The 24,901-nt window shown below is 51.1% G+C and overlaps 2 protein-coding genes across 2 annotated transcripts; one reads left to right on the top strand and one right to left on the bottom strand.

Moving 5' to 3' along the window:
* Nucleotides 1–13,501: 13,501 nt before the first annotated feature.
* LOC119365775 (zinc finger BED domain-containing protein RICESLEEPER 1-like) lies at nt 13,502–18,132 on the top strand. Its single transcript, XM_037631418.1, has 4 exons — nt 13,502–13,619; nt 13,917–14,273; nt 14,435–16,567; nt 17,661–18,132. The coding sequence occupies exons 2-3, from the start codon at nt 13,919–13,921 to the stop codon at nt 16,561–16,563; spliced, it is 2,484 nt and encodes an 827-aa protein (XP_037487315.1). The 5' UTR covers nt 13,502–13,619; nt 13,917–13,918; the 3' UTR covers nt 16,564–16,567; nt 17,661–18,132.
* A 2,098-nt stretch (nt 18,133–20,230) lies between these two features.
* Nucleotides 20,231–24,164, bottom strand: LOC119361226 (pathogenesis-related protein 1-like). The gene is made up of 5 exons (XM_037626540.1): nt 24,144–24,164; nt 23,817–23,968; nt 21,035–21,054; nt 20,704–20,920; nt 20,231–20,255 (listed from the first exon to the last, which is right to left on the bottom strand). Exons 1-5 carry the CDS (start codon nt 24,162–24,164, stop codon nt 20,231–20,233), a joined length of 435 nt encoding a protein of 144 aa, XP_037482437.1.
* Between the last annotated feature and the right edge of the window lie 737 nt (nt 24,165–24,901).

The following is a 24,901-nucleotide window of genomic DNA, read 5'->3' as shown; positions in this document are numbered from 1 at the left end:
ATACCGCGAGAAACAATATTCGCTTTATTATTAGGTATAGATATAGATATATACACTTCTATTTCGGTACGCCGCCTAAACATAAGGACGGATCCGATTAGCCATACCTTTTTATAATAAAGGCATGATGGTTATATTTTTGAAACTCTTCCTCCATCGTATACGATGTACACTTGTATAGCGAGCTGGGCTGGCCCATCTTTTTTTCTTTTGATTTTTACCCTCAAAAAATTGTGAGCGTGACAGGAATCAAACCAGCAACTTCAGAATTTGACACAGTAACCAACCAGCCACTGTCAGTTGATGTGATTACATACCTCTTTCTCATCTTTTCTTCTTTCCTCTTTCCTTTTTCCTTTTTTCCTTTTTTCCTTTTCTCTTATTCCTTTTTTTCCTTTTTTTCAAACGGTTTTGTTTGGTTTTAATTTTTCTATTCTTTTTTGTTTTTCATTTCTTTTGCAATGTGCAAAATATTTTTAATTTCCCTTTTTTTAAAACACTGAACTTTTTTTTTCAAATTTCGCTGTACATGGAGTAGTGTCACATAAACACACTCCTGGTGTAAAAAATCAGCTGTGAGGAGATCGACCAGAGAGTAGAGGGACGCTCGGGGCGGTACGCTAGCAGTGAACGGATGGCTCCTCTTCCCTCTCTCCCTCCCCACCCTTCCTCCCCTTCTCCTCCTCGGCTCGGCAGATCTGCGCCCCGCCCTTCCCCGGTGACTGGCGTCCGGTCGCCCTCACCTTCAGGTGTAGCTCCCCCTTCCCTATCCTCCCCTGTTTCTTCGCAGGTGGATCCCTCCCCTTCCCTCTCTTCGCTGCCGGTTCTTGGATCTCGTTTTTGGGCGCTGTTGTCGGATGAGGAGGACTGGCGGTCTCTGCCTTCCTACCCCGGTGGTGCGGTGGCCTGCGCTGGGGAGGTGGCGGTCGCCTGCGCCGCCCCTCGCCCTCGTAAGTTTACCCCCGGGGGTCGGGGCCAGCCGTTGGGGGTGTCTCCGTCGGCCGACGGCTGGTTCCGGGTCTCGCGGCGTCGGCGTAGATCTGGTAAGTTTGCGTCCACGTCTCCTGCGCTTGGTGTCTTGGGTCGTGCTCCTGATGGGGAGCTTGGAGGCTCTCCATCTCCCTCTCCGTCTCCGGCTGCGGGGGCTCCGTCGCCGGCGGTGGCGGCGGCGGGGCCGCTGGTCGCTCCGTGTTCCCTAGATCCAGATCTCTGTGTAGTGGCCGCCGGTTCGCGGGCCAGCTCCCCGTGTGGGCCTGCTGGGCCTGTCGGGGCGGTGCTGGCTAGTGGGCCTTCCCCCCTCCCTCTTTTCGGTTATCGATTTCCCCCGCTGGTTTCTCTAGGCCCAGGTGGGCCCCTCGCCCGGTTACTGGCTACCGTCCCTCTCCGGCCCACTTGGCGAGCCGGGCCCGGGGGGGCACGGCTCGCTCGAGCTATTTATGGATCCCTCGCGGCTTGATACCCCCCCTGCTAGGGTTTACTGCGTCCGCCGCTGACTTACGCCGCTATCGTCTTCCCATCCGTCGCATCATCAGATCCCCCCCACCTCCACCCCTCCTTCTTCCTTTTGCTGCGGTGATCTCCATGGACAAATCTAGGGGTTCTTCCTGCGAGGCGCTTTCTGGTTGCAAACGGCACCGCGAGGATTCCCCCGCCTCCGCGGTGGAGCTGGAGCTTGAGGCTTCGCTCCGCTCCAAGCTGGAGTCGGAGCAAGCGGCGCGCGAGCAGGCGGCTCGTGCCCGCGAGGCCTGGGCTCCGGGTCCGGAGCAGGTGAAGGAGGGTGTGACTGGATCTGGCTTGCAGGGCTCTGGGTCTGGTCCCTCTCCTTCCCCGGTGGTGGACCCGTGGGAGGCGGCGGTGGCTTCTGGCGGTGGGATGTCTTCGTCCTCGGCTTCCCTCCCGGCTCCGGGGGTTGGGCGTGGTCCGTCGGCCCCGTCTCGGCCCCTACCTCCCCCTCCTCCTCGCTCGTTTGGGGCCGGATCTGGTTTTCGTCCGCCGCCTCGATCCTTCGCGGGGCCGGCGCGTCGGCCGCCCGGTTCGGCTTCTGGGGATGGGATCCTTCCCCCTCCCCAATTGCAGCAGCAATCCCGCCCCTCTCCCTCTTCCCACAGGAACCCCTCGGCGCTTACCTGCTTCGCTTGCCACAGACCGGGCCACTTTCAGTCTCGCTGCACCAATCCACCATTCTGCTTGATTTGTCGCTCTGATGGTCACCTCACGGTCAATTGCATGGATAGACAGAAACCTCCCGCGGTCATCCAGTTTGGTCTGGGTCTTCCTGGCTGCTCCTTCTTCGCTTTTGATGGTGACCTACCTGTTCGGGAGGTGGCTCCTACGCTGTCCAATGCGGCTATTGTCTCTGTCAAAGACCAAAAGATCTCCCCCAAACTCTTCTGGAAGGGCTTCGCATCTGGGATGTGGCTAGTTGGGACTGGCAAGTTGTGCAGCTGTCAGAGTTTGACTTCTCTGTGGTGTTCCCCTCCAAAGATTGCCTGCGAATGATTGCTTCCTGCACCAGCTTCACCTTACCTCTTAATCAACTGGTGGTTTCTGTCAAAGCGGCTGCATCCAACGGTACTACTGTTGGTCCTTTGTCTCAAGTGTGGGTGTTGATTGAAGATCTACCTGCTAGTCTGCGCTCGTCTATTTTCCTCATGTCCTTTGGGGTTTTGATTGGGAAACCCATCGAGGTGGATGAGGAGTCTTTGAACAAGGTTGGTCCTGCTCGGTTGAAGGTCTGGTGTGTTGATCCTGATCGGGTGCATGGCTTCATTGATGTCTATCCCTCTCCCAACGGCATCAGGTTGCGGGTGCGGGTGGAGGGGGCGATGGCGGCTGCTCCACCTTCCCCCCCTCCTCCTGCTAACCCTTCGGATAAACATGATAAGGAAGGGGATGGTTCTTTTGGTGGCCCCAATCAGAGTTTTGGGTCTAATCTCCGCTTCACTCAATCTGAATGGGATAGCCTGGCAGACTCAGAACGTGAGATGTTTCATTCTCAAGCGCCTGCTGGTGATGCTCCTCGTGAAGATGTAGTGATTCCCCCTTCAGTCCAGATGGCCCCCTTTGCTGCTGCTGATCTGCCTAAAGCTCCGCCCTGCTCGGCTACTCCTGTGTCTGCTGCATGCTCCAACCTCCCGGCTCGCCCTATCTCCCCCACTCGTTCGGGTATTGAAGATCTCCCTGGCTCTCCTGCTCGTGATATGATGGAATCACAACACCCCTCGAAGAAGAAATCCTCAGTTCGCAAGTACTCGGCTAAGAGCCGGACCTCCTCGGGCTCGAAGCAATCTATGACGGGGATCTGTCGGCGTCTTGATCATGATCTGGGCTCCATGTCCCGCTCGGGCCCCCACGCTGGCTCTCCTGCTGCGCGGTCGCCTGCTAGCCGCTCCCCGGTGTCCATGGCCCGCAAAGGTAGGCGGGTTTCACATTCTGGTGGCTCGATTCTGGAAAGCGCGGAGAAGCGGGCTGCGGCGAAGGACCTCCCTCCCCTAGGTACCTCCCCATCCCCATCGGTTGCTGTTTCTCCGGTTCGGGTGGTTTTACCTTCGATGTCTGATGATCATCTTTTAAACATTATGTCGGACGTGGGTTTGGTGGTTGATACTTCTGTTGGCTCTCCCAGTTCGCTCCTTGCTATTATTCGGGCTAATGAATTGGCCCAAGCTACCATTGCGAAAGCCAAAGAGGCTGTTGCCTCGCGGGTGGCGGATGTTGGTTGTGTTGTGGGGGAGGCTTCGGGTGCTGGTAGTGGCCAGCCCTCATCCTCATCCTGCCTTGCTAAGAGGGGTACTAATAAACGATCTAAAACCTGTGTGGCCCCCAGCAGGTCGAGCCTCCGTATCAAGAACCTTTCGTATAAATGAGGGCCTTATTCTGGAATATTAGAGGGTTCGGTGCTAGGGGGCGCCGTGACCAACTGAAAGATTTGGTTCGTTCTAACTCTATTGACTTTGTGGGGCTGGTTGAAACGTTTAAGGATTCCTTTACCCCCAGTGAGCTTTCTGCTATCGTGGGTATGGATAGATTTCAGTGGCAATCTTTACCGGCTTCGGGCCACTCTGGTGGGATTCTGATCGGTTCTAATAAGGATATTTTTGACTTTGTTGCTTTTGATCATGGGTTTTATTGGGCTAGTGTTGTTCTCTCGCATATATCTATGAATGCCCTCTGTGAATTTATAGTTGTTTATGGGCCCGCGGATCACTCCTTTTTGCACCTTTTCCTTGATGAACTTTCGATCAAGCTTGAGTCCTGTTCTCTCCCGACGGTGATTGGGGGAGACTTTAATCTTCTGCGATGCCCTCTTGACAAGAATAATGATAATTTTTCATGGTCTTTAGCCAATGCTTTTAACGACTTTATTAGTGTCAACGCCATTCGGGAGCTTCCTCGGGGGGGAGCCCGCTTTACTTGGTCTAATCATCAGGCGAACCCTATCAGATCCGTGCTTGATCGTGTCTTCCTATGTCCCAGTTGGGATGCCTTGTTTCCTAGGTCCTCTCTTGTAGCTAAATGTATTGTGGGGTCAGACCACACCCCCTTGATTCTGGATGATGGTTCCATTCGCAATAGACCTCCGACTAGATTTCAGTTTGATGCTTCTTGGCTGTCTGTTGATGGCTTTGTTGACATGGTTGCGGCGAAAATCTCCCAATCCCTCTCTCACAACCCCCGCTCTTTTGGCCCTCTGGATGATTGGCAGTCATGTGCCTATGCTTTACGAAAATTTCTTAGAGGCTGGTCGCGTAGCCGTGCGACGGAGGATCGCCGCTCCAAAGCCTTCCTTGAAAATCAGATCCTGGAGCTGGATCATACTGCGGACTCTATTGGGCTCTCGGATGATGGTTGGGCTGTTCGCTATAATCTGGAGGCCGCTCTTCTGCAGCTGCATCATCAGGCTGAGATTTACTGGCATCAGAGGGGCACCCTTAATTGGACTCTCAAAGGAGACGCTCCTACTGCTTATTTCTTTGCGATTGCAAACGGTAGGCGTAGGCGTTGTGAGATTAATAGCCTATCGATTAATGGTATGCGCTCTATAGACCAATCTGTGATTATGGCTCACGTGGTGGACTTCTTTTCGTCTCTGTTACGGGCTAAACCTCCATCGGGCCTGTCCATCTCCCCCCACCTCTGGAGTTCTGGTCTTAAAATTTCTCCTGAGGAGAATGCTTCCTTGATGATTCCGCTCTCCGATCAGGAAATCTGGGATGTGGTTAATTCTGCCAATACTAATGCTGCTTCCGGGCCTGATGGCTTCTCCATCCCTTTCTTTCGGAAATTTTGGCCCCAGTTGAAACAGTTGGTGTGTAACGTTATTCAGGGTTTCTGTCTTGGTACTGTCGACATCTCTCGCCTGAACTATGCTATTATATCCCTGATCCCTAAGGTTAAGGGTGCTGATTTCATTTCCCAATTCCGGCCTATAGCGTTGATTAACAACTTTGCCAAGTTCCCTTCCAAAGGATTTGCGAACCGGCTGTCTCCGGTAGCTCACAGAGTTATTAGTCCCTTCCAATCTGCTTTTATCAAAGGGCGCTTTATTTTAGATGGCATTCTCTCCCTTCATGAGATAGTTCATGACCTCCATGTGCGGAAATCCAAAGCTATCATTCTCAAACTAGACTTCGAAAAAGCATATGACTCGGTTAGCTGGTCTTTTCTCAGGCAGATTCTTCTTGCCAAAGGGTTTGACGGTGCCTATGTTCACCGTATCATGCAGTTGGTCTCGGGTGGCCACACTGCAGTTGCCGTAAATGGCGCTATTAGCAACTTCTTTGCGAATGGGAGGGGCCTCTGCCAAGGGGATCCGGCCTCCCCTGTTCTTTTCAACTTTGTGGCTGACGCTTTCTCCTGTATGCTCTCCAAAGCGGCTCGATGTGGACACATTATTCCTGTGGTCTCTCACCTACTTCCGGAAGGGGTCTCTCATTTGCAATATGCGGATGACACAATCATCTTGGTAGAGTTGGACAATGCCTGTATTGCCAATCTGAAATTTATTCTGTTGTGCTTCGAAGCTGTTTCTGGTCTTAAGATCAATTTCGCCAAGAGTGAGGTTATGGTGACGGGGGTTGACCGGGCGGAGGCCTTGCGGGTGGCCAGACTCCTCAACTGCTCCTTAGGTTCCTTTCCTTTCAAATATTTAGGTCTTCCTATCTCTCCTGGTCTGCTTCACGCGAAAGACTTCGCTCCGGTGGTTGCTAAAGTGGGGAATAGGGTGCTTCCTTGGAGGGGTAGGTATAATACCAATGCTGGCAAAGTGTCTCTAATCAATTCTTGCTTATCCTCTCTCCCGTTGTTCCTTATGGGCTTTTACCGTCTCACGGATGGTGTGCATGCTGGCTTCGACAAACATAGGGGTGGCTTTTATTGGAATTCTGCAGATAACAAAAGGAAGTATAGGTTAGTTAAGTGGCAGCTTATGTGCAAGCCTAAAAACCTTGGGGGGTTAGGCATTATTAATACTCGGGTGATGAATATTTGTCTGCTCATTAAGTGGTGGTGGAAAATTATGACGGTTGGGGCCGATGTGTTGTGGTTTTCGATTCTTAAGGCTAAATATTTTCCTAACTCCAACCCTATGTTTGCCCCTACGCGGCGTGGTTCGCAGTTTTGGAAAGCCCTTGTTAAAGTTCGGCCGATTTTTTTGGAGCACGTTAAGTTTTGTGTGGGTAATGGGTCTGCTGTTCGTTTTTGGTTAGATTGGTGGTCCGGGGATGCTCCTCTGGCTGTTAGCTTTCCGGTTCTGTTCTCTTATTGCCCCAATCCGCAAATCTCCATCGCGGAGGTGGCTGCCAATAATTGGGACTTGGCTTTTCGTTGGGCCCTGTCTCCTGAAGAGTTGGAAGAATGGCAAAGTCTTTCTGCCCTCTTCCCTGTGCTCTCGGAGGAGGCTGACTCTGTGGTTTGGCCACTTACGGCCTCTGGGCTATTCTCGGTCAAATCGTTGTATTCTAGACTCATTGGTGGTACTACTTCGGCTCGCTTCTCTTGTATTTGGAAATCTAAGGTCCCTCCTAAGATTAAGATTTTCCTCTGGCAAGCCTTCCGAGGTCGCCTTCCTTCTGCTGATCAGATCAAAAAACGCAATGGGCCGGGCTCGGAATTCTGTAACTTGTGTGGGGCTTTGGAAAACTCTAATCACATCTTTTTCAACTGTGTTCTTGCCAAATTAGTTTGGTCTTGCGTAAGATCATGGCTTCGGGTCTCCTGGGATCCCTCCTCTTTCGCAGACACGAGAACCCTAGCCAAATCTCTGGTAGGGGTCACCAAGAGGATTTTCTGGGTTGGCTTGGGAGCCTTATGTTGGGCTCTTTGGACCATTAGAAACAAATTTACTATTGAACTTACCTTCCCATCTAAGCCTGCTGACGTTCTTTTCAAATCATGTATATTCTTGCAGCAGTGGAGATTATTGACTAAGGAGCCAGATCGGGACGCCCTGGACCTGCTCATCGCCAAAATTCGGGCTTCAGCCTCTCAGATCTCCGGGACGAATCATGGTGTATAAGCCTGGTGCTGTAGTTTGCGGGATTAGGTCTCCTTCTCTCCCGGCCTGCGTGCCGTGTTTGGCAGCTGCCTGTTTCGTTAGGAATTTGGGCCTATTTAACTTCTCTTTGTGTTTCTGAGACTGTGTGAACCTTGGGTATTCGTGACCCTGCCATGTGGCTTTATTTATAAAGTCGGGCTTTGGCCTTTTCTCTAAAAAACACACTCCTTAGTCCTGGGCCTAGCCCATTTTTTATTTTATTTTTCACATTCAAAAAATCGGTACATGAAGTAGGATTCAAGCTATGGACCTCTTGGATTACTTCCACCTACTATAACAGCTAGGACAACTCACTTGTTGTGTCTAATACATACCGAAAGAAGAATTTTACAACATTTTTTGGATGTGATAAGTTTCAGCGATAAAACTATGAGATACAAAGTTTTCAACTAAGTGTTGATGTTTCCTTGTTAGTTTTTGTCGAATGGGAGGTTGAAACCCTCATCCTGTGTATTATTGTGATGCACACATCCATTCTGAATAATTTTTTTTGAATTTTCACGGGGGGGGGGGGGACGATCCCCCACCTAAATATATTGATCACTGTGGGCTAAACTCCCAGATAGGTACAAACACCAACTTTACATGAGGGGCGAGGATAGCATCACGTAGGCAATGCCGAGAACGCACGCACCCATCCTTCTACGTGCGATTGACGAGCTTCAAACAGGCGATCACGCCAGAGGACCGCGTCCTCCCTACAGTAGCAAAGCAGGCGAGCAAGGGACGGCGGCATGCGTTGAAAAACAACCGCGTTCCGGTGTTTCCAAAGCTGCCAGCAGCACAGCATGGCGAACTCGACCTCCGACTCAACACTTCCCGCCACCGCAGCAGCAAGGACGCCGAGCTTGCAGACCGTAGCACCATCGACCACGACCCGGACCTGCCTCCAGAACGCTACCGCGAACGGGCAGGAGAAGAGCATGTGGTCAGCAGTTTCCAGAGCAGCAAAGTAGAGTGGACAACCGGCATCTTCAGCATCAACAATGTGCTTTCGAAGCAGGACATCCCTCATGTGGACGCGTCGTTGCACCAGCAACCAGCAGAAAAACTTCACCCGCGAGGGCGCGCGCGCCTCCCAGATCATGGAGGCGAAGCCCGCAGTCACCCCGCCAAACCACAGCAGCCTGTACGCGGAGCTGGACGACAGGGCGCCTTTGGGGGCCGCGGCATGCAGAAGTCGCCTCTCATCCCCCCCCCGTCCCTTGCAGGCAGTGTGGCCAGGAGCGCCGCAACCACCACGAGCTCGCGCTCACCCACCCTTGTCAGCCGAGGCACCAGGCAGTGGGCACGCACCTGCCCGACCGTCGCCTCCGCATCCAGAGCGTGGGAGAAGAGGGCCGGGTACGCCACCGCGACAGCCCCGCAAGGCAGCCAATGATCCCACCAGAAGGAGCATGTGTTCCCGTCCCCGACGTCGACAATGGAGATGGCGCAGTAGAGAGGGAGCAACTTCACGACCGCGGCCCGGTGCTCACCAAGGGCCAGGCCGCGAGCAAGGAGGGAGCGTCCACCAGCCCCGCCCCAAATCCAGGCTACCCACCGAGAGCCGGGGGTCGTGTGAAGGCGATGCAGCATCTTGAGCAGCAGGCACAAGTTTTGAGTTGCCAGGTCGCGAATTCCCAGCCCGCCTTCGCTCTTCGCCCGGCAAACACGCTCCCAAGCAACAAGGCATTGGGCGCCCGATGCTCGTTCGGCGACGTTCCATAGGAAGGCGCAGCGCAGCCCGTCCAACGCACGCACCAGGGCAGGCGGCAGCAGCAACGCAACCATTGCATATGTAGGGAGCGCGTCCAGGACAACGTCAATGAGCACCAGACGCCCCGCGGGGGAGAGAAGTCGAGCCGCCCAGCCGGGAAGATATCTGTCCACCTTCGCAATCAGCGGAAGGAAATCCGCGAATCGCAGCTTCTCCCATGAGAGAGGGAGGCCGAGGTACGTCTGCGGGAACAACCCCGTGGCGCAGCCCAGAGCGGCCACCACGCGGGCCAGAGCCTCCTCCTCCACATGCACCGGCACCAGGGTGCTTTTGGTGAAGTTGATGATCAGCCCCGTGGCGGCGGCGAACTGGTCGAGAATTTTCCGGAGACGGACCGCGCCGTCCTCGTCCGCCCGCGCGATGATCAGCGTGTCATCGGCGTACTGCAGCACCACCGCAGGCACGCCCGGAAGGAGAGGGTGGCGAAGCACATCATCCTGGCGGATCAGCCGTTGGAGCACGTCGGCGACGATGAGGAAGAGGTAGGGGGAGATGGGGTCCCCCTGCCTGAGGCCGCAGCGCACCCGGAACCATCGCCCTGGCACCCCGTTCAACAAGACCGCCGAGCTCGAGGAGTGGAAGAGGGCATCCATCCAGTCGCACCAGAGCGACGGGAACCCCCTGGCCGCCATCACAGCGCGCAAGCTCGCCCAGTTGATAGAGTCGAACGCCTTGGCGAAGTCAAGTTTGAGGACCATCATAGGGGCCCGGCGACGATGGCAGCACTGCACTAGTGCACCATCTCCGTGGCATAGATGAAGTTTTCGGAGATGCTCCGCCCCCGCACAAAGCCGGACTGATCTTCATCGATCAGGAGAGGAATTTGCCGCTGAAGACGCGAGGTAAGCCCACGACACAAGATCTTGATATCGCCGTTTTGGAGCGAGACGGGGCGAAAGGAGGCAGGGGATGGCACACTGCTCCCTTTGGGCAGCAGAGCGATGTAGGCCCGATTGACCCCGTCGAGGGCAGCGACGCCGTCGTGGAACTCGTCGGAGAGACGAAGAAGATCTGGCACCACCACGCCCTAGGCCGCCTGGTAGAACGCTGGGCCCAGGCCATCCGGGCCAGGGGCGCTGGTGCGGTCCAGGGCGTGCACCGCCGCCTTGACCTCGGCCAGCTCGAAAGGGGCCACAAGAGCAGGCCCGTCCACAGAGGGGGCACCGGCGTAGAGGGCCGCCAGGTCGAAGTGCCAGACGGGCTCCATGGACCGGCCCAGCAGCGTCATGTAGAAGGCACGCAGGGCCGCGGCCTTCCCTGCATGGTCTAGCACCGGCACCCCTTCGACTTCCAGGGCCGCGATGCGGTTGCGTCGTCGACGGTGCAAAGTAGAGGCGTGGAAGAACTTGGTGTTCTTGTCCCCCTCACACACCGCGCGACGTTTGCCACGCTGCCGCCAATGCACACACTGCCGGCGAACGGACGCGGCGAGAGCCAGGCGGGCGTCGTGGCGGAGAGCGCTCTCATCTGCGGAAAGAGCACGGTTTTCTTCCAGGAAGTCAAACAGGTCAATAATGAAACGACAATCGTTATCAAAAGTGGGAATGAACCGGTGCTGTTTTTTTCCAAACCTTGGCAGCAAACCTGAATGCTTTCTTCCTAGCCGCGAGGATCCCACCTGCACCCATAGCACGCACCGGAGCAGACCAGGATGGCAGAGTGGTAGGGAGGAAGGCGGGGTCCTGGAGCCAGCTCGTTTCAAAGAAAAACCGCGAGGGGTTCGGGGTTTTGGTCGAGGCCGTGACCAGGAGGGGAACATGATCAGAAGTGACGCGAGGAAGGGAGGTGAGAGAGGAGTCAGGGAACACGTCATTCCAAGCATTGTCAAAAAACGCACGATCAAGCTGGGCAAGGATGGGGGGATCCTGCCGATTTGTCCATGTGAAGGAGCGGTCCGAGAGGTGCAACTCATGCAAAGCAAGGTCATTGACAAGGGAGTTGAAACGGGCGGCACCACCAGCATCGAAATTCCCCCCGTCTTCTCGTTGGGATGGCGAATGAGATTGAAATCTCCCACAACGAGCCAGGGCCCGAGGACCCTAGGAGGGATCGTGAGCATGTCCTCAACGAAACTATCGGTGAAAGAGTGATCAGAGGGGGCATAAACGTTAGTGAGAGTGACGATCACCCCCGAGGAGGAGCACGCGAGAGCGACGGAGATGGAGTATCTAGACTCGAAGGAGGAGACGAGCGCGAAGGACGAGGGATCCCACGCGGTGACAATGCCGCCACGGCTCCCGTCCGCGTTTTTGGCGGCAAACTGCGTGAGGTTCTGGGGGAGGAAAGACACGGCTTTACGAGCGTCCAGACAAGCAAGCTTAGATTCTTGGATGCAAACAAAGCTGGGAGTAGAGGAACAAAGCAGGTTCTTAACAACGTCACACTTATCCCGATCGCCTAAACCCTGGACATTCCAGGAGAGCGCGCGGATTAAGCGGAAAGCGGCACTATTCTGAATAATTATTAAGCAAAGTACAAGATAAAGACAACCAGGATCAAATTATTATAAGATATAAAAATAACACATAGGACTACCCCTTTCTCAACATGCATTCAAGAAAGTATCCTCGCATCATCATTGCCACGTCCAATTGGAGACAACCCGGATAAGGATTTTCATCTTGGTTGCCGAGACAATTCAATAAGGTAACAACTCATGCCCGCTGATCCTAATCTTGGCCAATAAAGGCCAAGACCCGAAACATATTGTGGAGCTTAGGCTCCTGGGCACTCCCTTACCTGGCCATCCAATTTTGTATCGTGATTCGTGGACGTACTTTTTTCTTTCTTGTTTCTCCCGTATAGAACAACATATGAACTTCAAACTTTGCAGAACAACAAAATATTCTAACTAGAATGTGGGAAACAACTTTCAGATTTTTTTTCATGCATCATAAATACTAAAAAAAAGATTTTTTTAATCACATAAATCTCATTTTGTATATTTATGTCATACCAAAAAAATTGAAAGTTTTTTCCCACATTGAAGTAAGAATGTTTTGTTGTCCTCCAAAGTTTGAAGTTCATGTGTTGTTTTGTTTTGAAGAAATAAAAAAGAGAAAAGTTAATGTAGTAAGTTACTTGTGTAGCACGGATCTCAAAGCAACATTGGAGGGTAAGGATAAGAGGCGTCCGGAAGCCCGAGCTTAAAAAATCCACGTCCAGGTCAAGACAAGAGTTTTCAACCCCAAACATGAAGCGGTGTTACAATCAACATCGAGATGATGGATCATTCAATGGTCGCATCTGCCAATACTTCACGCCAGGCCAAAATGACACTATAAGGTTAATGGACATCTTCCCATCTTAGACCATCCCCACGGTTCTGAGGGGTGCCATGTCTCGTCATAATCTGCCTGTGCCAGACCACACTGGTGTGAGTCACACCGTAGCGTCTATCATATTGTTGGAGCCGTTATCCGCTACTACATGTCGGCGGTGAAGAGCCGATGCGCCCCTTACTCCCCACCCTCACACACTACCGCTGGCGTGAGATGGTCGCTACTCTCGCACCTGGCAAAATCCCAGTTGTGTTGCCAACAAGCATCCACATCATAGCGAGCGACCATTGTCTCGTCGCCTACCCATCACGGTCGCACCTCGGGGCCGCCACCCTCACTGCAATGATCAATGGTGGCTGTCTTCGTCAACCACTGTTTCTTTACTAAATGTATTGTCACTACATACAACAGACGTGTGTGGCCAATAGATGGACACTTGGACATTTTTTCTAGGTCTACCCTTGCCGAGGTAGTGTTTCTAACAAAATTATGTTAATCTATTTCCTAGTACAATTTTTTTTGATTGGATGAACGACAAACATTTTTTACAGACAAATGATAACATTTTACTCTCTTTTTTGAGCAGGGATAACATTTTACTTTGGGAGTAACATTTAAGTATTTTTGAAGGACTGTAGCAGAAACATAATTTTTCCCGGGAAAAAATATGAAACTTTTTTAAACGGAAAATGCCAGAAAAAAATGAAAGGAGATTTTTTTTGAGTAACAAAACGAAATGAGATGATACACAGTACAAGCCCAGAAGCGTTAACAAGAGCAGCCCACGTTAGCCCACCTTTATCGAACGAGCCCTTTACCCAGCCCACACCACCAAAAGCGATAACACAAGACGAGCCCGCTTGAGCCCGTCTTGATAGAACGAGCGAGCCCTTACCCAGCCCAAATCGACGAACTGGGTCTACCCACCCGCCGCCCGCCCGCAGACCCAATTCGATGCCCTAATCGTGCCCGGAATCTCCCCTCCCCGGCCCCCGCAAGGCTCCCCCAGCGATCTCCGTCTCAGGTGACCCCTCCGCCTCGATTTCTCCTGCAGTTCCTCGATCTGGGTTACTCATGCGCGTTTAATCTGACGATTTGGGGTCTCTGGAGGCCACAATCGATGCGATCCGTCAGTATTTCCCCGCCCCAAATGTGTAGGATTTGGGGGAAACGTTTGCGCCGATTTCTGGATCCCGAGCGCCATCTTACCCGCAGATCTTGTGTTTTCGTAGCTGTTTAGCCTGTTCAGTTCGACGTAGCTGTATGCTAGGTTGCTAGTAGCAGGCACGACTAAAAAAAATAAATCATGTTTACTGTGCAGCCATGGAGATGGAGCATGCTGTGATCCAGCAGCAGATCGTGGAGTATCCCGAGGAGCATGAGGTGGAGGTGGACGTGGACAACATCATGAAGACGGAGGTGGCGTACGGTTCCGGGGTTCACAGCACTGCGTTCAGGTACAAGCACAAGAAGAGGTCCAAGGTCTGGGAGGAGTACAAGCCCATCTTCCTCAACGGCAAGGTCCAGTTCGCCGAGTGCCTCTACTGCCACAACCGGCTCAGCTGCAAGGACTCCAACGGCACGAGCCACCTGTGGCGGCACCAGAAGATCTGCCCGGCCAAGTCGGAGGCGGCGGCGGCGGGGGAGGGGCAACAGAAGGATTCCTACTTCCCCTATGGTATGCTCCGGTTCTGCCTCGTAGTGTGTTCACGGTGTTGAGTTGAGTTTACTCGTAGCATGCTGTGTGTAGCTTAGGATCTGCACACATGGATATATAACATTGTCAGAACAGTTGACCAATGGCATACAACTGATGAATGACTCACATTTTGTGCACAGTTTTGGTGAATGGAGACGGCCCAGTTTCACCAATTGACCCGGTCAATCAGATTATTTCGGAGACGCTTGAGGACATCGGCTCAGCAACTCCCAGCAGATTCAAGTCGAAGGTGTGGAAGGAGTTTACGCCCATTTATGTCGAGGGGAAACTCCAGGCTGCAGATTGCATTCACTGCCAAAAACGTCTCAGCGCAAATAAGTTTGGAGGGAGAAGCCATCTTAGTCGACATCTCCTAACCTGTCCAGGACGGCTTGAAAGTCTCCACAATCAACATAAGTTTTTGTTTGAGCCTTCGAGTGCACCTAGTTTCAACTCCAGGGTGAATGATGAGCTCTCGCCTGCCTTGACAAATGGGAAGGTTCAGATTTCAGAATACGCTAACAAGCTCCCCAGGACTAGTACCTCTGGTGACACCATCCCCATAGTCCAGCCCATTCAAATGCTGCCAGCACACCCACCACCAACATCAGATGGTGCAAGCCTGAAGAAACAGAGGACCTCATTTACGAACATTTCAACTGACAAGGGCGCCGGGAAGTTTTGTCAAGAAACATCTTACCAAGAGCTAGCCAAAATGATAATTCTACATGCTTATCCTTTTTCAGTTGTGGAGCATGAAGAAATGAGAAGAGTTATAAAGAATCTCAACCCTATGGTTGGCATGGTTTCTCATAATGATATGAAAGATCATTGCACTGCTTTATTTCAGAAGGAAAAGGTAAATATTAAGGATGTACTTACACTTTCCTCCCGACGTGTGTCTCTGTCAGCAAGCATCTGGACTCCTGATGGACCTGAGCCAACAGTAAATTACCTCTGTTTGACAGCACATTTTGTTGGTGATGACTGGAAAGTTCACAGAGTAATAATCAAATTTGGCATGTTTTGGTCCTCACCTACTAATTTGGAAAGGATAATACACTGCAAGGAGGCTTCTGTCCCGGAGTCTGAAAGTGGATCGTACAATGTCATGTGGGATGCAATTAGAGACTGGAATCTTGATCAGAAGATTTTGAGCTTGACTTCTGTTGGTGATGTTAGGAACAATGCAAATACCGCTAAGCTAAAGGAAATGCTCATAGAAAAGAAGTGCCTTCCTATTCGAGGCAAGCTATACAACATTGCTTGTCTGGACGACATCTTAAATAGTGTTGTTTCCGCAGGGCAAGCAGATATACTTCGCTTTGTTGGTGACGCAGTAATGGAATTTTTTGTGGCACATGCATCTTCACCTTCAGCCCAACAACAGCTTCTGGAAGTCATTTCACAGATGAGTTTGAAGTGTCCACAAGAAGATGCCAAGTGGTGGCACAAATTTTATTTTAGGCTTGAAGTTCTTTTGCATTTCAAGAAGTCATTTCCTTCTGAAGAAGTGCTGAATCTAGAAGATATGAATGTTGCTGAGTCTATTTGCAAGATTTTGAGGACGTTTTATCGTGTCATTGAAGTAATATCTTGCCCTGGCTCTGTCACAGCAAATATATACTTTAATGAGGTTTGGAAAGTGCGGACGGTGTTGCAAGAAGAAGCATCAAATGGTAATGGAGAATTTTCTAGAATGGTTATGGAGATGCAGGAAGCGTTCCATGGGTATTGGCAAAATTCATACTTGTGGTTGTCAATACCTGTTGTTCTGGATCCTAGATTTAAAATCGGTTTCATTGAGTTTCGTCTGAAGCGAGCTTTTGGCACAAATTCCGAGAGCTACTTATCTGACATACGCGAAACAGTCCGTGAACTCTTTAATGAATACTGCAACCCTACAGATCTGCCAAGCGCAGCTTCAAATAGTTCAGCTTTGGATGCGGATAATGATTTATTGGAAGATTGGGATCAGCATCTCAATGAACAAGCGAGTTGTCAGATATCTACAGAACTTGATGACTACCTCGAAGAGGGTCTAGTTCCAAGAAAGGATGAGTTTGACATTCTAAACTGGTGGATGAATCATACCACAAAGTACCCAACGCTAGCAGCTATGGCACAGGACATATTAGCTATGCCAGCTTCTGCTGTCCAATCTGAAGCAGCATTCAGCAGCAGCGGACCCGTAATTCCAAAGCACTACAGCACATTGAACATCAAGACTATTGAAGCGCTTGTGTGTGCTCGAGACTGGATGAGATAAAATGGTAAGGTCCTACACACTGCTCCACTCTACTATCATAGACCTGGCAGTGATGCTGTGATTAAGCTCGTGAGAGTTTCTTCTTTTTTGCCAGACATCTCTATTTTCTGTCTGGGAATCATCAATCATGGTACTTGCTGATAGGATTAGGGGTGGGCACTTTTGAACCGAAAACCGAAAAACCGAACCGAACCGAACCATATTAACCGATTTATCTATTAATTCGGTGATTCGATTTTTTATTCGGTGGGAAATTTTAAGGTTGTTTGGTGTTTGGTTTTTGTTCGGTTTCTAGTGTCCAAAAACCTAATACACCGAAAAAACCGATATGTACGATACCCCATGCAATACCTTGTTTTCGAAAGTGCAGCGGGGGCGCGTCCTCTGGCAAATACTTATTGGTTGTGGCAGACGTCAGGCCAGCCGCTAGATGAGTTTCTAATCTCACAATCTTACTAGTACTCATAGGAGTATGTATGCATGCCCGGCGCTTGGTTATGAAAGTAACAAGCAATTGGTGTATCAATTAGTGCATGTGTTGCTTAGTTTACACGCATCACATATATTCTTCCATACATAACACATGTTAAGGTTGCTAGCTCTTGTGATATATACTGATGAGTGCATGTATTTTGGTTTTTCGGTTAACCGAATAAACCGAACCGATATATTATGGTTAATATGGTTCGGTTTCTAAATATTGTGTGATTAATTCGGTTTCCATTTCTTCAAAACCGAAATTATAAAACACCGAATAAACCGAACCGTATTAACCATATAAACCGAATGCCCAGCCCTAGATAGGATAGTATTTCATATTTGGGAGAATCTTAAACCCTACAACCTTCTGACTGAAGGTGTAAAAGTTTAGACTTTCACATGTTCAGCCATGTTGAAAGCTACCGTAAGCCAGTCTTTGTCAAAATAGAACCTCACCATTTGGTCAACGATACTGAATATATTTATCTTTCAATTATCGATACGCCTTGCACTTGGTCTCTTCATGCATCTACGATTTATGTTTCGTTGTCTATACCGAACACGCACTTTGTACTAGAACCAACTCCATTCATCATTGTATCTTTGCTTATTGCCAGGGTAATTGTACATGGGAAGCCCAGCTTACTGGAATACCGCCTAGTAGATCAGCGCTCTGGTGCTAGCTCATAAGAGTGAAGAGTTTATGACGACGTGAAGAAGGCTCGGAGAATTCTCGCCCCAATGTACCTGTGCCATATGCCGCTACAGTTCTGAACGATGAAGATGCCGGACGTATGATTTGTTTCAGACATCTGTGTAGGTTGTTTTCGACCAAAGACCGGTCGCCAGCCCTGCCGATGATGACCAGCTTGGTGGCTGCTGTTGACATGCCATGCTTCCTTTCCTGTGGAGACGTGTTCATCGGCGTGTAATTTTTTGTACATATCGACTCCGTGCCATTTGGTCGCTGTAAGACGCCTCAGTGCCTATGCAGCTAGTAGGTGGAGTCGTGAGTTTCTGAATGTGTTGCGAATATGGGTGTATTGATGTCAGCATAAGAATCTCATCAATATTGTCATGAGAGCAGAAGCGAGTTCCTGCGTGCCTGTGTGTGGAGCCTATCAATGGTTAATAATACCCAGCCCAGTCTGAGAATTGAAGCCCATCTAGTTCCCGAAACCGAAGCCCGGTAGGTTTCGGAAAGGACATCCGACCCCTACTCCTTCACAGCAATGGGCAGGTAGCAGCGGGCATAAAATACACCCGAGCGCGCACGCGCCTAGGAAGCAGTTTATATATACATTGAAAAACCGCAGGTAGGAACTTGCTTCTATCTCGAGGAAAAAAAGGGTGCACCACGCACAGGGGGAGAAACACACCAAGGAATTATGAACTCGTGCCTGAGCAAAGGAATCATGAACTCGTGCCTGAGCAGCTCGTGCTTCCTCCTTCCGGCAGCCCTCCGTGTCCTGAGACTCAACGCCGGGCATGGTTCGGAGGCCATGGAGGCGATCCGAGGTAGACTCGTCTGTCAACCATCCATGTCCATGGTATCGCGTGTTTCTCGGGATTACAGTACCTCCCTGCAGAGGCCGGTCACCGGTCACTTGGCTCTTCGTGGGCTACATGCCTTGTGGAGGGCCACGACGTCAACTATGGCGCCAACTTTCCGTGGCGGCACAGGAATCACCATGCACCGTGCATTTCATGTCGAGACAGTGCCATACACTAACCGGACCCGCATGGTCACCTGCTCACCCAGCGAAGCGCGCGAGCTCGGCGAGTCTGACTTTGCGGATTTCAAGAAGCTGCACGCCTCCAAGATCCTTGACCTACACCACCACCAAAGTGTTCGCGTCCACGACATTTGCTGGAAGATTATTGGCGCCATCCATCGTGGCTTGTCTATCAAGAACAAGATAGAACAGCGAAGACAGGAACCACTACAGATGATGACGCCTTTGGATTGGATCGACGAGCTTAATTGGGAGGTGATAGTTGTTGAAGAAAAAGCCTGGAGGGGACAATGCTATTTCGATGGTAAGATAATAGTCTCCACGGGATTACTTGATTCCAGCACGGATGCTGAGATTGCATGGGTCCTCGGACATGAGGTACACACATACGTTCGTTTGTTCATTTTGGATTAGTGAGGCTGTTAGTTTTCAAAGTTGATAGTATTGCTTATTTCTTTGCATATATACGTAGGTTGGACATGTTATTGCGAGGCATTTCTGGGAGACGATCATGATATTCGAGTTGTGGCTCCCGACTCGCCTCCTGGTGACACCGTTGTTACGAAGGTATATTGGTTTCATCACTTGCTTTACCCACACCTTATTCATGCAAGCATCTTAACAAGAACTGATTAGACTAGCCTAGTATATGTATGCATGCAAGCATTCACGTCATGTTAATTAGAAGATGTTGTTTTTTAAGGGCATGATGTTAATTACCTACTCTATTGTAGGAGTGAGCTAGAGGCGGATTACATTGGAATGTTGCTAGCCGCTGCTGCTGGTTTTGATCCCCACGCTGCTGCTATATGCCTTGACAAGGCAGGCAAGAGGAAAGGGGAGTCAGCATTTACAAATTTCCTCTCTTTCTTCTCATCCAAAGTTCATCCATCTTATAAGAAAAGATCACGACTTCTATCGCAACCCAAGGTAATGGAGGAGGCAATGGCATTGTACAGAGAAGCAACCGAAGGTGATGGGCCTGATAATGGAGGATGTAGTCCTGTCAATTAAGCTCTACTAGGATTTCTTGATGCATCAATTCCGCAAAAGCATCCACACATGCATTCTCTTGATAGATTTGCGGACTGATGTCAAATGAGTACTCCTTCTATCCGTTTATAAATATAGGGCCTAATATGAATTCCTAGATTTACTTGACCACTTGTTAGATCAATATTATATGATACGTTATATTTAACAAAAGTATACCATCCGATTCATACAAAAAGTATTCAGAAAGAGAACTCCACACACTTGTTACGTACTTTTATTCCCGAGTCGTTCAACGCCATGAGGCCTTGTACAATGGGAGATGCTTAGAGAAATAAACCAGACTTTTCCTAAGCACCGGTGCTTATTTATACATGATAGATGCTTAACTAAGCGTTTTTCTGTAGAAATAGGCACCGGTGCTTCAGAAAACCCGGTTTATTTTTCTAAACATTTCTCTAAACACCTCCCATTATACAAGGCCTGCGCAAGATACATAGGCAGCATCAAACAAAACCACTCTTTGACAGTTACTAAAAACACATGTACCACTCAATTTCTCCTCAAGTCCACACCTTGATGTGCACGTCCTGGTTGTAATGGGGAGTATCATCTACTAGTATCATGTATATGATACTAGTGTATGATACTACCTCCCTAATGCATAATATTATATATTAGTATCATGTAGTACTCTATTTATTGTTATGCATGACACAAAGTAGCATAGCATTTAATATGATACGGTATCATGATATGATACTACAGCCTTTCTTTCTTCATTTAATACCATGACACCTCATCAAAATTGCCTAGTTAGTATGCATGATATTAACTATGATACTACCATTACGATCAGCCTAAGGCTGTCGAGGACTGACTCTTGGAGCACCTTTATTTTATTTTAATCGGCAAGAAAGCACACAAATACCGACAGACGTCATTCACCTCCACGCCCGGCAGCAGCTTGTACGTTGAGTCCACCTTCGCGATGCTCCTGCCGTCGGCCGCCGGATCCACCTTGATGTGTGACGTCGCCGTTTCAATCGCAACGCCCATGCCGCCGCCCTCGACGAGGGTCGACTTGCACTCGCACTTCTCCACGTCCAGGTACTCGAGCCTCTCCTTCATCAGGGTAAAGGGCATGGCTGAAAGAGAAATAATCGCGTGTTATGCCGCCGCCTGAACAATATATACACGCGCCGTATTGCAAGACTGAAAGTGACTTGCATGGATTGTATGTGATTGTGATGCGTACGTACCTGAGGTAAAGTTAAACTGCCTAACGCGGACGAAATCACTGTTTTAACCTTTTAGGCAAAAATTAGCATGACTTGACATTACTTCGTAAGTATTTTCTCGTCTGACCTTTTTTGATCACGCCAACATGGCTGGCGTTTCGGTTGCACAGGAGACGCCATTGTCTCTGGCGTTTGGTCTCTGCGACACATCCTTGCGGGCTGGCTGACGTGGCTCTGCCAAACGCCAAGGTGGCTGGCGTTTGCGTGGCTAAACGAAACTCCATGATTTTGGCTTTCACTAGTAGTCACGATTCATGTACTTTCCTCAGCTTCGGTTTCTAATTAAACTGGAGCACCACTTCCTCCCTGCAAATAGAAAGCAACACAGTGCTCATACAATTCTCTTGTTGTATACTACTTTATTTGTGCCCTGAAGCTCCTGGACAAAACTTCACTAGTTTCTTCAGATAAACAAGACACTAATTTAAGTTAAGTGGTTCATTTAGGGCATCTCTAAGACAGACCCTCAAACCTCTCGCAATCGTCCGGACCGCGTCGTCCGGACCTCTCGGCAGCCGCTTCAATGCGGACGCAGGTTCCTGAGAAAATTCTCGCCGCTGCGCTGCATTGAAGCAGTTGACCGGCCGTTCGCATGGCCTAGCCGCGGCTATTTAAGCCGCACTATGGTGCTGTTCACATCGCATCCTCCTCCTCCTCCCTTCCCCGCCCATCTCCCTCCACATCTCTGGCGATGCCCAAGTCCTGAGCATCGAAGCCGGCAAGCGGTTTCAGGGCTGGATTTTGCGGATCGTAGCGACGCCGCCCTCGAACTTCGGAGTCATCGTCCTCATCGGCTGGCAGCGACTCGACGCGCGTCGGTCCAAGTACGCGGATTCAGACGTCCCGCCGCCACACATCGCGGCGATCCCGGACCTGTATGCCTGGGCCCTAGACCACTCCGTCACGACTCCGGAGACGGCCAAGCGCCGTCTCCGCCACCTCGGCGGTGAGATGGCCAGGTACGTAGAGGAATGTTCCCTCGCCACATCGACGTCGCCAACGCCGCCTCCTCTAACGACGACCACCCCCTCCCCCAGGCCACGTCATCGGTGGTTGCGGCCACACTGCACACGGCACGGGAGGAAGCAGGGAGCATCATCTGCGAGCAACAAGCGGCCGCCGGGAAGCCCTGCCGCAACACCGCCACCTTCCGCCGCCCGAAGCCCAACGACGACTCCGACTCCGACGCCCGATCAGGCATCGATGACGGAGGAGGAGTCGCCAACCAGCACAGCATGGCCTACAAGGTCACTGTTAAGTATAGGATAGATTAGGGTTTAGTTTTAAGGTCCGCATAATCGGCCGCCGCCTCAACGGCTTCTCCAGAGCAGAACAATTCAGTTTTATGGAAGTTCATCTTAAGACCCAACATTTGCCCAAAGCAGAACGCAAAGGCACACTCGCGCATCCTCCACTATCTCGGTGGCTGTGGCGGTGGCGACGGCTCCTCATGTCACGGGCCATTGTATTGGTCGAGGACAGTGCAGTGAGGCAGGCGGCGCGACACGAGCGGTGCAATGTGGCGTGCTGCTCCATGTGCGCCAAGTCAGACGAGGCGCCGACCTAAATCCGCAATGGCCCAGACCTAGCGGTGGCCTGGTCCCTCGATCGGTCCATCACCACCGCAAAGACGGTGGCGCGTCGGAGCCATTGTCTCGACATGAAACTCGCCAATATCGGTGAGGAATGGTCATTAAACGACACCTTCACAATTGTCAGCACGGGCATGATTACCGCTAGGGCATCGCGATTGGGTCTGCATTGGCCATGGTGGTCCTCCGCACAGTGCAGGAGGAAGCGGAGTGGCTCCTCAGTGAGCGTCAAGCGGCGGCCAGGCAAGGCTGCTGTGGACCCGCGTCTTTCCGCTGCAGGAAGAACTACTTCGGACGACGACGATGACGACATTGACGGCGCAGGCGGTGCGGCTTGGCAAGGCGGACATGCGTATGAGGTCGCCGTCCGCTATAAGTTAGCATCCTAATTTTTTTAAAGGTTTTAGTTAAACAAACGAAATATCATCTATTTTGTTTAAATTATGTCCAAACTTTGTTCTGTCGTGTTTGGTAAATTTGTTTGATTTTTATATTTGTTTTTAAATGGATGCCGACACGGTTGGATGGCCGGCTCTCGCGTCACTGTCCGTAGACTGGTCTCCATCGGTCCATGCAGGATGTCCAATTTAAAAGTCAACGTTTGGAGATGCACTTAAGCATCTACGAATGCAGCTTTGCAGGTTCCCGGCTCATACACATATGCATGAAATGAAGTGTTTTTCTTTGTGTGGCGCGTTACCTTGAGCTTCCGTAGGAGCCGATGCAGATACTGTCAGCTCGTACGGTTGCTGCCGCGGATGCCCTTGTCTGCTCGTGGTCACCAAAGCTTCTTATCTATCTTGCTTAGACTTGGATGCTCCTGCTCAAAATTTGAAACGAAATATATACTTGGTTGCACCCATCACCCATACTCGTTATATCTTGCTGCTCCTGAATGCAAACGCCAAAGTTAGTAGCGTTTCGTTGAGCCATGCAAACGCCAGCCACCTTGGCGTTTGGAGGAGCCACGTCAGCCAGCCAACAAGGATGTGGCCCAGAGGCCATACGCCAGAGACAGTGGCGTCTCCTGTGCAATCGAAACGCCAAGCATGTTGGCGTGAACAAAAAAGGTCAAACTGCGAAATACTTATGAAGTAGGGTCAAATTTTGTTAATCTTTGCTTAATAGGTCAAAACAGAAATTTTGTCCGCCTAACGCTGCCGATTCCACCTTCGCCCTCGACGGGGTGGGCACTGGCGACGATGTGCGGCGCAAGCTTGAGTGCCAGAGTGTGCCAGTCCATGACTCCGGCACGGAACAGACGCGGTGCCGCGACCGACGACTCGATTTCGTGAGGCCATTTCTGGGGTGATCAACTGATTCAACGCTATGAGCTCAATTTGTGTTGCTAGTGCAAGTAGTGGTAGGTTGCAGCAGCTGCTTGGTTGCCGAGAGCGTGCGTGGCGAGAGCTATAAATAGGTGTCCCGGAGCGCGGGTCCTTAGAGCATCTCCGACAGCCGCCCAACGCACGACAAACACAAGTTTGCAGCGCGACCATCGCCTGGTTTGACGCGGCGGGCAGCATTGGCTCCAGCAGCTGTGGTAAAATGCAGCGCACGCGCAGTGTCGTGGTATTTACTCGACATATGCCAACGGGTGGCTAATCATGTAGGGGGTCAATAGAACATTGCCGGGCTCTAGAAGCGGGAGTAGGTAAGACCGTAGACGACGTCGGGTCTTACCCAGGTTCGAGGCTCTCCATGGAGATAAGACCCCTAATCCTGCTCTACGGGGTCTCCGCATCACTATGATCAATAGCAAATACAAGGGTGCTCCTTGAGCTGTTCGGGCTTGGAGGAGGAAGAAGGCTGCTTGCACTACTCCTCTCTAGCTATGGGTGGGTGCGTGATCTAAAGGGGCTGAACCCTTTGCATGGGTGACCCGGGGGGGGGGGGGTTATACAGGCCTACCCCCAAGGATACAACGGTAATCCGGCTGGTCTTGGGACCCGGCCGTCAGTGTCTCTGGGCTCCGGCTTCTCCGCCGCCTGCCGGGGCCCGCCAGCTGCCGTGAGCTCGACCGACAGGTAGGGTTCGCCGCCTGCGGGCCAAGGGGATCAGGCTGCACTGTAGCCCTGTCCCTGATGACAATGGCTTGGTCGGGGGGCGCATGGCTACAGTGCCGCCGCCTGGCGGGCGATCACTATAGCCACACCCCGTCACTTCTGGTTAATTGTGCACAAACTCCAAGGGGAGGGGCCGCCGTCTGCTAGGAGTCGGCCTCCCCTTGAGGCCG

The sequence above is a fragment of the Triticum dicoccoides genome, chromosome 2B, assembly GCF_002162155.2.
Source record: "Triticum dicoccoides isolate Atlit2015 ecotype Zavitan chromosome 2B, WEW_v2.0, whole genome shotgun sequence".
Classification (NCBI taxonomy): domain Eukaryota; kingdom Viridiplantae; phylum Streptophyta; class Magnoliopsida; order Poales; family Poaceae; genus Triticum; species Triticum dicoccoides.
Note: the sequence above shows the minus strand (reverse complement) of the source record. Positions and strands in the feature narration are given on the sequence as shown.